Source organism: Cynoglossus semilaevis, chromosome 13, assembly GCF_000523025.1.
Source record: "Cynoglossus semilaevis isolate Cse_v1.0 chromosome 13, Cse_v1.0, whole genome shotgun sequence".
NCBI lineage: Eukaryota > Metazoa > Chordata > Actinopteri > Pleuronectiformes > Cynoglossidae > Cynoglossus > Cynoglossus semilaevis.
In genome coordinates this window covers 11,383,052-11,399,543 of record NC_024319.1, presented here as the reverse complement: position 1 = coordinate 11,399,543, position 16,492 = coordinate 11,383,052, and the positions used below count along the sequence as shown (strand labels likewise).

The window sequence follows — 16,492 nt, the reverse complement described above, 5'->3', positions numbered from 1 at the left end:
ATGAGTTCAACAAAAACAAAGAACTGTTATCAAAGCCACAGAACATTAGAGAACACAGAGACACGGTGAATGTTCCTGACTTCAGACAAGTCCAGTGTCAAAGGCCAGTGATGAGGAATGAGACTTAGGGAATGAGTGTGTGTCTGCGTGTGTGTGAGAGACAGAGAGAGAGTGCGAGAGAGAGTCTTCAGCTTCACTTGCTTCCAAATAGAAAAGCAGTGAGTGATATTTGTGGCCGTGGTCGGGGCTGTTCGTTGTGGATAGAAGGGCTTTTGTGCCCACCGTCACACCCTCACGGGAAGTGCTCCCTTTGGGCTCGGCTGGATTGGATGGGTGCTTATTGGAGGAGGAGCAAAGGTTCAGGAATTTCATTAGTTGTTTGGGTGAGACTTTCCCGGTCTTCTAAGCACTCAAGGAGAAGAATGCCAAGTTTTTGACTGTCTTTGTGAACATGCTGTGACTGACTGTGTGGTGCCATTCTCTCGCTTAGTCAAACTCAAGGCTGTTTCAGAATAAAATGATGTATTAACTTATGATTGAGTTAAAAATGTGCCAGATTTTGGGAAAAATACCAACCAAATTATTGCTTTTATTGGCCGTTAGCTCCATTAACACATGGAAAAGTTAGGGAAAACAAAATGTGTCCCACAGTTGTCAGCAAATGGCACAGATACAACTGAAATATAAAAGAAAACCCAACAACTTCGAAATACCAAATACATTAGCTCGAATGTAGCAACAGTTAGTGCTGAGGAATAAATATTGAAAATATGAACAAAATACTTCTTAAGATGACTTACATACAGTCACTAAAGACAAGGTCAAAACATTAACGCAGATTTTAAATGCTGTCATAACCTATACTAAACTGTGTTTTTAATAGAATTCATGGCTAACTGCATTTATGGCTAGGACGATTCAAGGCTGTTTCTCTGGATATTGCAGCACAGACCAAACTAATAAACCAGCTCAGGACTGCAGTGACCCACAGTTCACTTCCACAGGCTTTATTTGGGAAACTGAATGGTCTTTGAGTTCTGTGTGATGTGAAACAGAAGTCCATTGATCTGTTAGGTCCCTACCTCAGTGCCTCCACACCAACACACACTCACACATACGTAAGAACACTAATACCATATAGTAAATATATACTGTAAAAGCAGTAATAGGACAGTTGGTTAAAGGTCTTGCTTGGATTGAATTTTTCTAATAGTAAATATTTAGGTAAATGGTCAGCCACTCTGAAGGCAGGACGGCCTGCCTTCAGAGTGGCGACTGTATGTGATGAAAGGCTGACTGAAGGCACACGTGCCTCCCTGGCTCTCATGTGCAAATGAACAGGAGACCACAGTCCACTGAAGAGACACACTTATGGAGAGAGGTCATGACACTGTCAGCAGTTGAAAAAACCTCAACCTTCAAGAAAGTCCACTTTTCAGGAATTAAAGAAAAACTTTGTCAGAACACACGTACAGTTGGAAGGAAATACGCTCAGCAGCTTTCCTCAGACGAAGGGCTTTAAATCTCTCAGGGTCTTGTCGATGAGTGAAGGTTGGACGAAGCCTTGGATTGACAGGTTGGCCAGTGCAACACCAGCAGGAACATTGACACCATGCCAGCCTGTCCTGGAGAACAAGAAGCCGTCTTTGAAGGGCAGTGGATCTGAATTCCAACCCTCTCCTGTGGTCATGGTCTCTGTGTAATGTAGCAAAAAGATTTAAATTGCTAGATAAAATGAGTTTCCGCTGCAGGGGTGGCTTGGCTCAGTCAGGGGACGACATCCGGGGAAGAAACTCATAGTAAAACAAGTGATCCTGAAAGTAAAGTTCAGTGTCTGTAAAGCATCGGCTTCAGATGTCCCCTGGACGCCTCCATGGGAAGACATTCCATAAAAAGAACATGGCACAGGACCAGAAGCCGAGCGGCACCTGGTGACTCAGCTGCAGTACATGGAGCCGTTTAGTGATTCATCTGCAAGTGAATAATTTTTAATTAGTTAAATATTTAATCAGCAGCCCACACCAGCACCTTCCATCCATGCTGCCTTCCCTCCACCAAATGATAATAAATATATATATGTTTACTACAGTGAAGTACTTCTGTCACCAAACTCCAGCCTCTTCTCAGTCTAGTCAGTGTCTTCTCATCTGCTTTAGTGGAACAGAATGTAACTCCTGAACATCTGCTATAAAAATGTGGACACATAATAATAATAATAAATACATGAAAAACCAAAAAATGACACGATAACAACAATGACAAAAAAAAGATATGATAGAATGATACAAAGTCAACACATTGCTGCTGAAAATGTAAATGTTACGTTTGTACGATGAGAACGATGATTTGATGTGGCAATTCCTGAAAAAAGGAACAAGCCGAAAGGAAAAGAAGTACAGAAAATAATAAAAAAAACAAAAACAACAATTTAAAACATACGGATCCAGTGACATCCAGTCAGTCCCTGGTCAGAGAACAAGAGTAAAACATCACCTCTGGATATGATCTGCCCAGTGATTTCGCTGCCACCACAACATAATTGGAAAAACCATTTTGTCGTATATAAATAAAATTTCTCAGAGACAGGATTGTTTTGGTGGAAGTGCACGCTGACACGCCAAACTGTTTCTGTCCTTCCAGACAGGTCAGTAAGTTGCATCTTCTTCTGAAACTCTCTCTGTGTGTGGTCGTGTTTATACTCACTGCTTTAGATCTTTTAATGTCATAAAGACATAAAAATACTACATGATCCTGTAACATGCGCTCCACATGCTTTACTGTAGTACATACCTGGCCTGCAGGTTAAACAATGGTGTGTATGTAACTCTGTTCATGACAAGGATGTAGTATAAATAAATACATACATTTCCAGCCGTGATTGCCGATCATGTAATTTGTGCTTTGGTACAGTAATGGTTGGTTAAAGAGTCCAACACTGCATGAGGTAAGCAGAATTTGGACATGAATGTCTTTGGTGAAAATAGAAATAGACTGACTGGATTGTAATTTACAGTGAGGAGCAGGTGGATGAAGGACAAAAGATGAGAGACAAATTTGTGAATGAGACTGTACAGGCCGGTGGGTGACAGGGTCAACCGTCCAAAGTTATTTATGATTAAACAGAGGAATAAACTGCAGACAGGTGGAGTCAATGGAGACCTACGTCATTGGTGAAGTGTGATTGAATGATTAAATGTTGTCGCGCTGCTGAGACCTAGGTTGCTAAGAGCGATGTCTTAAGGCGCCTCCTCTGTTGAGTGATGGTTTCTCCAGGTTGACATAGATATTTTCCTCAAACCTTTTTAGCTGGAAGATGTACATTCTTTTCCTGGAAAATGTCAGTAAAACTTTGTGGTTGAGAGGTGATATGAACCTTCTAGAAACCTGGACCACACAGTGGCCTTTACTTAACTTTTGACATTGATGACTGAGAACAAACAGTACATAGACATAGAAACAATGTTTATTTTGTTCAAAAAACGTAGGACAAAAATGATCTAATTATCATTAGACAACCTTTAACAGCAGAAACCTTTGAAACAAAGCAGGATGAATCCATGCTTTGACCTCATGTCTCAGTGACAAAGCTGGAATCCTGCTCAACTGTTCAATTTGGGGGAGTAAATGCAAATGTTGCCTTGGTTTGGTAAAGATGGCTCACCAGTTCGTATAATGTTGAACCAACCAATATGACACCATTAATGATGACACAGTTAAAGTCACTTGAAGTGTCTATCCTATTGAATTTGCTTCAATAATCAGTCAGTTACACTATCTTAAATATTAAATTAGTGAGAGTACTTGGTTTGATAATGTACACACAGCAGATTCTTGAGTGAAGTGATGACTCACTCAGAGAAACTCTGAATGAATTCCTGCTTAGAAAACAACATTTTCTAAACAGTCTACTTCCTTATCCATCCCACTAGTGTCTAAACATTTAGCAAAGCCGAGAAATCTGGGTCACACAATAAACACAAAGGCCAAGCCCAACCCTTATCATGATGATAATTTGCACACATCAGGCAGGGATACATTATGTCCTAAACAAACATTTGCTCAAGATGTTGGCGCACATGAAACCAGGTCCTCCGCTTTACACCGACTTAAACAGCAAACGTGTATTTTGCAGATTATAGAGAAAGTGCATCATCAGTGAGGCTCATTTGGCAGCACGGGGTGAAAGCGGAGCCAACAACTCATCCCTGTTATTGAGCCCAGGGTGACAGATCTGCTGTGTGTCCACGCCGAGAGATGAAACTGTTTGGACATGCAGAGACAAACACAAGGAAATGTGACATTTATCGCTGACAGGCCTCTTGTTTATAGTGTGTATTTGGACTCAGGAGGTGTTTTCATTTCACAGTGCGCTGCCAGGACTTGAGACATGAGAGGAGGGAGGACAGACAAAGACAGCCGATGAGCTCAGATGTTGGAGATAGGAGTTAGAAAACACAGAACCACTGTACGGATCATCCCCACGCTCAAATATCAGCTTCTGATGTCTCTCTTACACAACAGAGATTTGACATGTTTACTTGAAACACTGAATTTTCCGTTTTGCACCACCATTATTTTTAAAGTAACAGGAAGCAAACTGATAAACTTGTAATTAATCAATTTGATCTGCAGGATTATGTGTAAAATATTTGAGGAGGAGTTGAAATGTTAGGCCTTGATTATTGTCTTGTCTCTGGGGATTCCTTTTCCTTTCCTTCTTTTTGCCTTTGACATCGTTTTTGTTGGAGAATAACATGCAGTTTGCACAAACACATCCAAGATTCATCCTAATTTTCTAAAAACCACATTATTTTTATTTCTCTGTGTGTTTATATACACTTGTAGCCAAAGAACTCCAATTGACCACTTACAAATTAAAATGACTGTGATGTAAAGAAATGCTGTGGTTTTTGGCACTAACCAAACTATTTCATGAGCAGATATCATTGGAATATTGGAATCTCTTCATTTGGTCTCGACTTAGTCTTCAAGATATTAGGAAAAAAGGAGAGGAAAAGGTAGAGGATTAATAGCAAAAAAGCAGGCTGTTGTGTCTTGTTGTGGCACAGAATATTAAAAAGCTATTAATGATTTTTTAAGATATATATATATATATATGTATATATATATATATATTAATTTTGGTTTAAATATTTACCTGTGACTTTAGATTAGAGATGCTCTGTGACACTTTGGGGCTGCATTTCAGCGAGTTTAGTACATATTAATTGCAATAGTGTAGCCACTGTTAAATTCTAAATATATTTTATACATGATCATTTATTTGCATTTTTATATACTTTACATTCCATGTACATTCATGTACAACTCCTGACAAGTCTGGATGCAACGTGAGCAAACTGAGGAAATTAGACTGGAGTCTGTGTGTTTGCATGTTGAAAGACACACAGAGACTCACATAGTATTGTGTGGGGTCAAAAAGGTTACCCAAACACTGCGTGTGACTAGGTTAACACACTAATCTCTGTCCTCGTTCCTGGAGAAGAAAGGAGGTTTTTGTTGAAGTGCGGTTGATGACGTCTCTCGGCTCAATCTGCTTAAGGCCATATCGCAGTTCGACTGGAGGAACTTAACTATCACTGAGTGGAAATCTCCTTTGGTGTTCACCACCTTGTTCATCACTGTTTGGCAAACCCCGGCCTGTTATTCTGCATGTAGACACACCTTGTTTTATGGGCACCATCATTATAACAAGGACCAAACACGCCCACTCATTCATGGTGTCAATGATAAACATGCACCAAAAAAAAAAAAAAAAAACAACCAAAAAACTCAGCCCTAAGGCAAAAGAAACCTGGAGAAAAACATCAAAACATTACAATTAAAACAGTTGTCAAAGACAAAAAAAATTCAATTAAATACGTATTTAGATCATTCTCTTGACCTTGTGATTTAAAATCGCTCCAGCATAGTTTTGTTTGTCATAGTTTACCAGAAATTTTTGAAATGTGAAAAAAGTGTTAATTTAATTTTAAATGTTTTTTATTGTTTGTTTGTATCGTGTTTGCAAAAGTAAAAACAATAATACTGAACAATACATGTCTTAGTTAAAACCTTTGTTATTAATTTCCTTTATCAAACTGGCATAACCGTTCTGATCATCTTTTGAATTTTTTTTGAGAATCTTTTGTCCATATTAGACATATACATAGTAAAACATGCAGCAAACAACGATTTGGGATTTCTAAACGTGCTTAAACCGAAGGTTGCAGAAAACCTTTACATGTTTTTGGGAGATTTCTAAATAAATGTTACAAACTCAAAAACATTAAAGTTACTGTTCAGACTCATGGCCACTTTAACACTTTGATATTCAATCGTTCTGTAGCGAAGGCTAAGCTTCCTCCGGGTATGTTCTGAATTTCCCAAACCCACCCAAGCTATTATGATCAAGCTCCTTCTTGCAGAACATGCCTGTAAACTCAGCTTTGTTTAATAAGGCTGGACAGAAAAGCCTCCGAAAAAAAAACTCTCTCTCTCTCTCTCTCTTTCTCTCTCTCTTTCTCCTTCCGCTCTTTCCTAAATCTCAAACAGTGGGTCATTATGAGGAGTGATCAGTGAAAGGCCCCATTGATTTTGGGAAGTGGGGGAAGGCCATATATGAAGAGGGTGAGGGAGAGAGAGAGTGAAGAGGGAGGGAAAAGTCATGTATGAATGTATGGGCCTGGCAGCAGACTTGAAAGTGCGGCACTCCTCAGGAATCCCCTCCAAACATCCACCCATTTCTTCCGCTGGTGCTGAAGGTCCTCAGTGGAGCTACAGGCTCTGAACATGTGCATTCAGTTCTGGCTACAAAGGGGAAACAGTTACAGGCTCATAAAAATACCTAATAGGAGGAAATGTGGTTCCTCTCCAGATTTTCCTGCTTTGCCAGTTATCTGACCTGACGGCTGCCGGTTCTTCAGAGTAGAGGGGGTTCAGGAAACCTTGGCTCATGGGAAAGTATGGGAAAGCTCACTGTGTAAATCTTCTAAGATGACAGTACAGAAGTCATCTATGGTGAAGTTAATGAATCCAGAGAAGTGATAGTAAAAAGATAGGACTGAGGTCAGGCCAGGAGATTACACCTTTATCTGTAATGACGGGAATATTTCACCTTGTGACCTCATGAAACCTGATGTGTTTTGACCTTTGAGCTTTTTAGCGCTATCTACTGTTGTTAACATGAGCAGCAGTAAAGTCAAAGACACATTGATGCACAATGGCCAATCCCAGCAGTCTTTGGGTGGAGGCAGCATACACCCTGAACAGTTTACCAGTCCATCACAATAAAACAGAACTGTAACTAACTAACATTGTTGCAGGTGAAAAAAGTATGGCACATTTACTACTAAAGACAAAAACAAAAAACAAAACAGTAATATAAAAACATAAAGTCGCCATAAGAAAATCATTATAAGGAACTTGTCAAGCTAGGGACTGAAAAATGTCACCGGTCATAAATTTATATCAAACCTCAAACCTTCACGTGAACTCTGTCCCTCCTGTTTTGAACTAACAGGTGCCATTTCAATCAGTAGGTATGGCTTCTTCGCTCCTTAAAGTCTGGCTGTAATCACATCTAATGACAGCGTTCATAAAGTCTTTACCATGAGCTCCAGTGCAGGAAGTATAGCCAGGTGCTTCTGCTGTCAGTGTGCTGCAAAATGAATGGAGGAGGGAGAGAAAACCATGTGTTTGTGGGTGATTTGATTCTCAGTAATTGTGTTTGCCTTTGTCTGCTGCCTCCTCCTCTTCCTGACCAGAAAAACCTCACAGGGATAAACAGGAGTCAAAACACAGACGGGATGAAAAAAGAAGCTGTTGGAAAAAAAACTAGGAAGATTCCCTGGCATTTCTCTCTCTCTCTCTCTCTCTCTCTCTCTCTCTCTCATGGTATGTGTGTGAATGTGCTGATTAAATAACATGATATAAGTCCAGTAAAAGAGGCAGTTTTGCAGTGTGATGAAGACGTGATCATGCAGTGGGCGGCTGCAGGTACCATTAAGTCAAACCTAGTTTATATTTTTACAACATCATTATTAGACAATATCTCTGCAGGTCATCTGGACATCACAGACTGAGTGACGACTGTAGAGAGTTTATTATTGTATGGCAGCTTTCCATTTTCTTTATGCACACCCCTCTCTCTCTGTTCTCAAAAATAAATTAATTTATAACTTACCTAAAAGTGGAAGTAGAAACGATGGGTTTAAGACAATGGTTCTTAACCTGGGTTCGATCAAACCCCAGGGGTTCGGTGAGTCAGTCTCAGGGGTTCGGCAGAGGACAAAATACACACTCGACTCATGGGATTCGTGATGACATGTCGCCCGCTTGGCCATCACCAAAGGGTTCAGTGAATGCGTATATGACCTAGTGGGGTTCAGTACCTTCAACAAGGTTAAGAACCACTGGTTTAAGACTGTGTCCTGGATATGGATCAAATGCAAACATGTGTGAAACCTGTCATTTTTGTTTTGATGACCATCAGGGGTGTAAAAAACAGGACTTAGAGGATAGATGTATTTTTCAGGTCTTCTTTATACAACATTGTGTTTGGTATAATGTATTTGGTATCTCAAATGATGACATGCATATACATTAAGTGACATGGTTCAAAGACAACATAGTTTTCTACATAGCCACTACAGGCAGATAACTTCCCTGACACAAGCCAGCTGTTCCACTGCTGTGATCATCTTCAGTGGGTGGGCTGACAGACCTTTCCAAAGAAGGTTTTCTCCCAGCATCCCTTGTGCCCTAAACTGCCAACTGGCTTAGTGCCCCATGCTCAAACTCCAGACTTCCTTCATGATGGAGATGGCAGATGTTTGTCATCCTGCTTAGTCATTCAAGTTACTGCAGATAAACAGAAGCGATCAGCAGAGAAGCTGCTAGAAGAATGCTCTGAAGAATGTGATCAACATCAAACACTGAGCTTGGCATCACAGCAGCTGCTCTGCTCCGACACATGTACGTGTTGCTTTAAAGCCTGACATCTGGTGCTTTTGGATGCTGCTCCAAGTTAGTAGTGTTTGTCTTGAAGGACATTTAAGCTGCTGGAGTGATGATGTTTTGTTGAAGTTAGTCTGTGTGACCAAACCTTGGGGTAAGGACACTGGCCCAGGTTTCAGCTTAACCATTCTCAAAAAGTTAGGTTATATTATTATTATTATTATTATTATTATTATTATTGATAATAATAACAATAATAATAATAACAATAATGCTTTAAGATTTTACCAGGAATCAAAAATTACATTAATCTCTAATAAAAAAGGCTTTGTTAAAGAGGTTTTACAGTACTGTAGATCTACAATACAAGTGTTTTTGAAACCTGCTGATCAGTAGTGGTACTGCACCAAAAACCATGTTTAGGAAAGAAAAAAAACTGCATTGGGTTTAGCCTATATGTGTCAAGAGAATGACATTTCTCCCTCCTAAGTTAAGATAGAGGATGACACAGCATGGTGTGTTCATAGAGTCTGAATCAGTAGAAACAGGATCTGGCAGGGAGTCAATGCTGACTTTGGGCCTTCAAGATTAGAGAGCCTTCGGTGCCAGAGTGAACCTCATGTGCAAGTGCAGACATTTTTGCTGAACAGTATTGTTGAGACAAAGACTGTAGGTTAGTAAAGTATAAAAGTCCTCAGGAACATTGTGATTTGATACAGAACAGCACTGTTTGAACAATGATCCAATCTTCATAGCTTATCTGATCTGTGCAGAAAGAAAAGTATATTCATCAGTGTAACCATGTTGACACACTTGATGTGAGGTCAAGCTCTGAGCATTATGTTTTATTTTCTTCAAACTCAAAGGGTTTTTCTTTTAAAATATCCCCTTCATGTTGTCACAGACACCAATCACATTCTCACTGTCATGTGATTTTATTTACATTCAGTCTAAACTTCCACTTCCATTTAGACTGTTGTAAAAAGTGCTCTCATTATTTGATACTGCTGCACTGTGAGTGGATTGTGACCAAACTGTGTTCTACTTTATTTCTGACTTTCTTTAAACCAAACATTCAAAGAATTTTATTTTTAAACATTTTAAATTTTCTAAAAATATTTGCACTTGTTCTCATCAAAGAAAAAAGGCTCAAAAATAGAACCGTTTGGCCACTGAAAACCTCAACAATAATAAAATATTCCATTTAAGTACATTCAATATAGTATACAATTTACATGACAGTGAGTAACAGTAAATATAACTAACACAGTGGTCGGATAATATCAAATTATAACTACTACATTGTTCTAATTTAAATTCGCTGTTACCATATATACCTATATATTTTTTTGTAATAATATCGTCATGCTCTCAGATAAACTTGTGGTTATTAACTCAGCAGAAAATATGCTGCATTCAGGTTCTTTTCTCTGGGTGTGTTTTAACGGCCACATCCTTACTGTGAACCGCAGAGTGATGTCACTGTGACTCGCGACAGCGTTGAAGTGGAAACGATAAAAAACAGCAGTTTATTGATAAGAAGACCGAGGCTCAGTGGCTGTATATTAGAGGCTGCACTGGAAGCTGTCCTGCACTTGTTGAGTTCACAATAGTGCAGTGGCTTCGCTCTATTTAAAGAGGCAACAACATGGCACACGCTGCAGCCAGGAGAGAGTCCGTGGACACTGAAACCTGCAGGTCTGAGGCCCCGGGAAAGAGCTTTGTGTTCACCAAGAAAAGAGGCTACGATGTCACCAGAAGCCCCCTCCTCAACAAGGTGAGTGGAGGACGCACACACTTCAATATAGAGGCGTTTGAGTTGTTTGTTTGTGGCAACTAAACAGCAGTGCCCGCATACGAGCAACTGATACTTTCAAAGACCGTGGGAAATTATATAAACTGTGGAAAATTGCAGCGTTGTATATTTTGTGTGAGATGTGTTCTATTAATTTTTTTATGTTGTCTGTGAAACTTTAAAATTGAGATGAAGCCTGATAAATGACGTATTTTAGCTTTATTGCATTTGTTTTTTCAAATAAAAATTACTGTCCTGGACTTCTTTCCATAGAGATTAACATTTAATATAGCATATTGATTGTCTGGCTTCATCCACCCACTTTACTCGCCAAATACGCAGCAATGACTTGATATTTTAGGCTCCATCTGTATTCCTGTCCTGTTGTTTGTTGTCTTTACCCCCTGCCTGAGTCCTAAGAGAGGCAATTGAACGCACCATTATCTTGGAGGTTTACATGACAGCTTTGGACCCGGTTATATTTAGATTTAAAGCCACCAAACCAGCTGGAGCTCTTGTTATTACTGCCTTGTCGTGTATTGAGTGACTTAAGTGTTAGCCCTGCTGAAATAGTCGTTCACAGTGACTCAGCAGATTGTGAAAAGGCTGCTGGGTGAAAGCATATGCCACGTATGGAACCGTGGGAGATTGAAACATGGTTTCACTTCCTTTCCTACTTTAAAATAAGGAAACACGTTTAAATTTTGCCACATCATGCATTTCCAGTTAAAAACATCACTGAAAGTCATGTCAAAGTCATACAGCAGATCTATTACAGGATAAAAGAAGTTAGGTCCATCCTATTTGTTTGTTGCTGTTGTTCTGTATTCAAACTGACTTCTATTTCAGCCTCATGTATCTTCTAACTTGACAGTTGAGATGCTGTCAGCTGTCAGAGTAAAGTTATCTGATGTAAGAGGTTTTGTGTGTCTTTAACAAAAGGTCATTTTCTAGTCCTTTCCTCCATTTGTCCAGGACGATGTCCCAGAGGTCAGGCTGTGGTGACATAGTCTCTGTCCATGGTACTGACCGACTGAATGTTTTGTTTAAAAACAAATATCTGAATTCAGGGTCACTCCTATGTCAGTTAAGCATGCATTCTGACTGCTCTCTGTCAGTGTCAGGCTAATTTTAGTTCTGAGGCCTATTTTGCTCTCAGCTCTCTGGTCACTTGTTGCTGCACTAGTAGTGATAGAAAAATGCTGGACCTGAATTGTCGACTTATCAGAGGAGATAATGATGTTAGTACCAATTTTGTTATTATTATTGTATTTTCTATATGCAGAGTTGATAGAATTCTCTATAGTATTACTGTCAAATGTTACTGATTTGTTTTTATGGCCACAATTATAACTCATGTGATTCTCCAAATGAGTTCCACTGTACATGACAGTTTTGTTTGTGGTTTCTGTCTGCAGAAGTGATACTGTGTTTTTGCCCAGATAAAAAACAAACAAACAACTGTTTTATTTGTATTACCCTGTTAATTTAGCTTGAAATTTGGCCAAACTGACCTATTTTAATTCCTCTTTTTTCATTGTGTGGATGGTTGTTTGTGCATCTGGTGAATCAGGGAGAGCTTTGGTAGGTTTAGAAGATTGCCCTGTAAACTGTTTACTGCCCAATTTACACCTTGGGGGCCCTGAATGGACTCTGTGTACACAGGGGCCTCCAAAGAGGGCTACGTAGGCTGACCTACATCCATGTGGAAGCAGAACTAACTCTGTTTGGTCAGTTTTATGAATTTTACATTATCACTCTGTTTCATAAGCAATATAGAAGGTAAATAAATCATAAAGCTCCGCTATTTGTTCATAGTTTTTAAAGTTTTTTTTATGTCAACTTCAAGAGTTGGCCTATCTTAAAGATATCAAAACATTTAATACATACAGAATGACAGAATGTGTACATACAGGATCTGAGAAAGTACAGACAACATAGCAGGGTAAAGTATTGACTGTCTGCCCTGTTCATGAACTAGGGAGAGGAAATTGGAGAAGAAGGTAGGAAATGACTGCTAAAACCTGTTAGCGATGTGCACAGCCAGCCTTCAGTGGCTCAGGCCATGGCACATTGTTGGTGTCCCTCTGATTTCAACGCACTCTAGGGACGAGGTGTGTTTATCTCTCTCAGCTGGTCCACTTTAACTTTAACAGGAGCCAGTCATAGGACAAGCTGTTAATTGAAGCTGAGAGATGCAGCATTAAAAGCAGCCTGTACTCAGCAGGACAGGATTCAATTTCTTTTTAATCTCGCTACACGTATACATATATACATGTACACACTCACACGCTTCACCTTCCTCTGGGCTAACTCTGCCTCCTCCTTCTCCTCCTTTGCCAGAGGTGGAACTGGATATTATAGGTGTGTTTTGTGTGTGCTTGTGCAATAAAGAGATGAAGTGGGGTCCAAAGGTGCAGAAAGGGTTCTCTGTAGGGAGGAAGCAAGTGCTGGCCGCGCTCCACAGACGTCCTCTGTCTTCCTTGATCATACATTAATGAGGGATCTGTGTGAATCCTGGCCCTTAGAACGTCCTACTGACGAAAGCTCTTTCTGGCGTAGCTTTAAAAAACAACAACAAAAACAAGCCCCTTAAACACGCCCCCTGCACCCAATATGGAATGCTGTTTCACCTCAAACTGAGCTATCGGTGTGTGGGTAACTAAAAGATGCCTATTCACTGGCTGTGTGCCTCTTTAACAAGTGCATTCAGTCATGAATGTAAGGCAGAACAACGACTGTAGCTTTTCCCTGTGTGTTAGGCTTTTGTTTGGTGGTAGTAATAGAGTCAGATGTTATACTATGTACTTCATACCCAAGTCAACAAGGCAATGAATAACAATATATAATATAATATAATAATATATATATATTACAAATTCAACAAATTATAAAATTAAATGATGAATTTATTATTATATAAAATATAAAAATATATTATTTTAGATCAGTGACTGCAGTTTTACTTCAAAGAAAGCAGCAGTAGATCTGATGGGGAACTGAGGATGTGCTGGAAAGCCAAATACCAGTGTTCCTGATAAACCTCTGTTGCAACTGAAAGTCATTACATCCATTAACTGTGGCTTGGCATATGCACTCGTCAGTCTTTTCTTCAGCCAAGTATGTATATTTTTTTATTATCATTTCCTTTAACTCTAAACTGCATGAACTCAGCAAGAAACAAACAAATTGGGTGCTGTGTGTGACTCTTTTTCTGCCCAGCTTTAACTGATTTGTGAGTGTTTCATGTTGAAGAGAATGTTCTTCAGTTGGTCTTTATCTTTGAACTGATGCATCGTCATAAAGTTATGTCACGATTTTTATAATGTGCCAGTAAGAAAGGAACTTGTTGATCTGGCAAGGACTAAAGGCTGGGATGTTGGGAGTTTTCATTCCCAGAGTTACCATGTCAGCATAACACGGGGACAAAGTTTGTCTTCTGTCTTCACAGCCACAACGCTTCAGAGCTCTGTGCTGTAAGTGTTTAGTGGTGATGAAGCATTACAGCAGTGACTCGTTAATGCTGCTGGCCAATGTTCCCATGCCCTTCAGAATTTTTTCTAAAATTATCACATCGGTTGTCTGCAGTCCCATGCATTGTTACAGTCTAGTCAGCGTTTTTTTTATCCAAGAGGAAATCCTCTGATTAATGTGCTTGCTGATAGAACTGTGGCTTTAAGCAAACCGTTTCATAAGAACCTCTTGAAAACATTGAGAAAAGACAAATAGACACTTACTGGTGATTGGAGGTAAGGCCAATGCCACAAGTTAAATAATATATATATATATATATATATATGCTATATACTATAGTTGTCTCTCCATGAAGGTGTTGACTGATAGAATCAGGTTCACTTAAAAAACAATAACTCACATAAAAAAAGCCTGATAAAATCAGATGTTTTGTAATGTACTTCAGTCTTTATTGAACAAAAATAACCCTTTCAGTGAATGAACCAAATGACTGATAATACATATAAGAAGTATTTTATTTGAACATAAAGTTGCTTAAACACTCAGGACAAGGCTAAATATATCACTTTCATATCAAAACATTTTTTAAATCCTTGAAAATGTAAGAATTTGTTTTATACGATTTTACCTATTCTTCCTGTGTAAAAAACTTGAATTGCTTAGCAGACACAACACAATTGTAAGAAGCTCTTTGGAAAAGGAATGTCCTGATGAGGTTTAATGAGACATCTCTGTCTGGGCAGAAAAGCCACATGTGGCTTTATGATTAGAATCTGATGAAAGTGAATATGTGAGGTAGAACTTGACGGTGATGCAGTTGTTAACTGAGTGATGACAGTGGAACAAACTTCTTCTCTTTAGCAGAGCAGCTGCACTTGTGAAAAATGCTCAGGAGAAATGTTGGTGTGTGTGTGTGTGTGTGTGTGTAGGTTGTCACAGGTGTGGTCAGGTGTTTTGGGTCGACCACACACGTCGCCGCTGACCAGACATTCCTGTGACTGACTGTGGTGGATCAGTCAGAGAGAATTGAAGTTGAGTTTGAGACACCTGTAGGGGCAGTGCAGCATGCACTGATGCATTCATGCACAAACACAAGTCTGACATGTGTATCAAAATTTTTTCTGGACTTAAACACACTCGGTGTAATGTGATCAGGCTATTAGTCCAGCTGTTTCTTCACTTTCTGATGTGTTTATTTAGCTCACCTTGCCTTAGCTCACCTTTGTGTTTCTAATGTGGTCCTCATTCACAAAAGCACAATGGAGAAGTCATTAACTTGTCCCAGACAGGGTCGGGGAGACAGTTTGCGCCTCGTCACCTTCCTGTGAAGCTCATCTCAGGCATCCCTCTTTCAGCCTCCGTTGTCTGCTTTGCTGCTCAATGCTGCTTTTGTCTGTGATATTAGAAAGGTCCATGAATGGTGGACAGACAGCCAAGGACGCTTAACTGTTCTAACAAGCAAGAAGCTGGTATTAAGTTTCAGTCGTCATATATTTACATGGTGGATGTTAGCCAGTTGTGTGTGAAAGGTTTTCTGAAAGTATGGAGGATGGACATCAGTATATGATTTTTGTTGATTGATTGGTTTGGGGTAGGTGTAGCTACAGACCAGGATCAACAATGAAACAGTTTGCATGTGTTTAAATGTATAAACACATTGAAAAAGAAGAATAAGAAAATAAGAAATTTCTAGGTGGTCATAGCTATCTTCAGAGAAACTAGCAGTGACAACAGGAAAACACACTTTAGTGGGGCCCAGGCATTAGCTTGACACATGCCCTTGTGAGTAATGACACTGTAGTTAACTAACAGTAGTCACAGAGGTGAGGAGGAGACTGTTAGTCAGTAATAGCACAAAATACCGGCCAATGAAAGGCAACTTTATTTTCCCCTGTGGTTATATCCAAATGTTCTCTCTTTTGGTCCTCGTTGGTCTCCAACTTGAAATAAAGTAGGCCCTCTGTGAGAGCAGAAACGGATTAATTGACCATTTCCTCTGCTATTAAGGGTGGTTAAAGCAGTAGACGTTTGGTGCAGTTTGATTGATGTTCTTATGTAAGAAAATAACAAGAATTGCCCTTTTATTTTTACTAATGGATTGATCTTTAGACTTAATGCTATAGTAGGAACAGGAGCACAATACAAATGAGCTTTCATCAAAGCCTCCTGTGCAGTTAAACATTTCTAGAAAACCCACACTGTCACCTGGACATGACGGATGAACTTAGATTCACCACTTGCCAAAAAAATTAGTTCTGTGGCCTT

General features: G+C 39.5%; 1 protein-coding gene across 1 annotated transcript in view; it reads left to right on the top strand.

The window, feature by feature from the left end:
• The first annotated feature begins 10,411 nt into the window (after positions 1 to 10,411).
• me1 (malic enzyme 1, NADP(+)-dependent, cytosolic) overlaps positions 10,412 to 16,492 on the top strand; it is a 53,987-nt gene continuing 47,906 nt past the window's right edge. Inside the window, exon 1 of the mRNA XM_008323639.3 lies at positions 10,412 to 10,735. Coding sequence (XP_008321861.1) covers positions 10,607 to 10,735 — 129 coding nt within the window. The 5' untranslated portion in view covers positions 10,412 to 10,606. The remainder of the gene's footprint in view (positions 10,736 to 16,492) is intronic.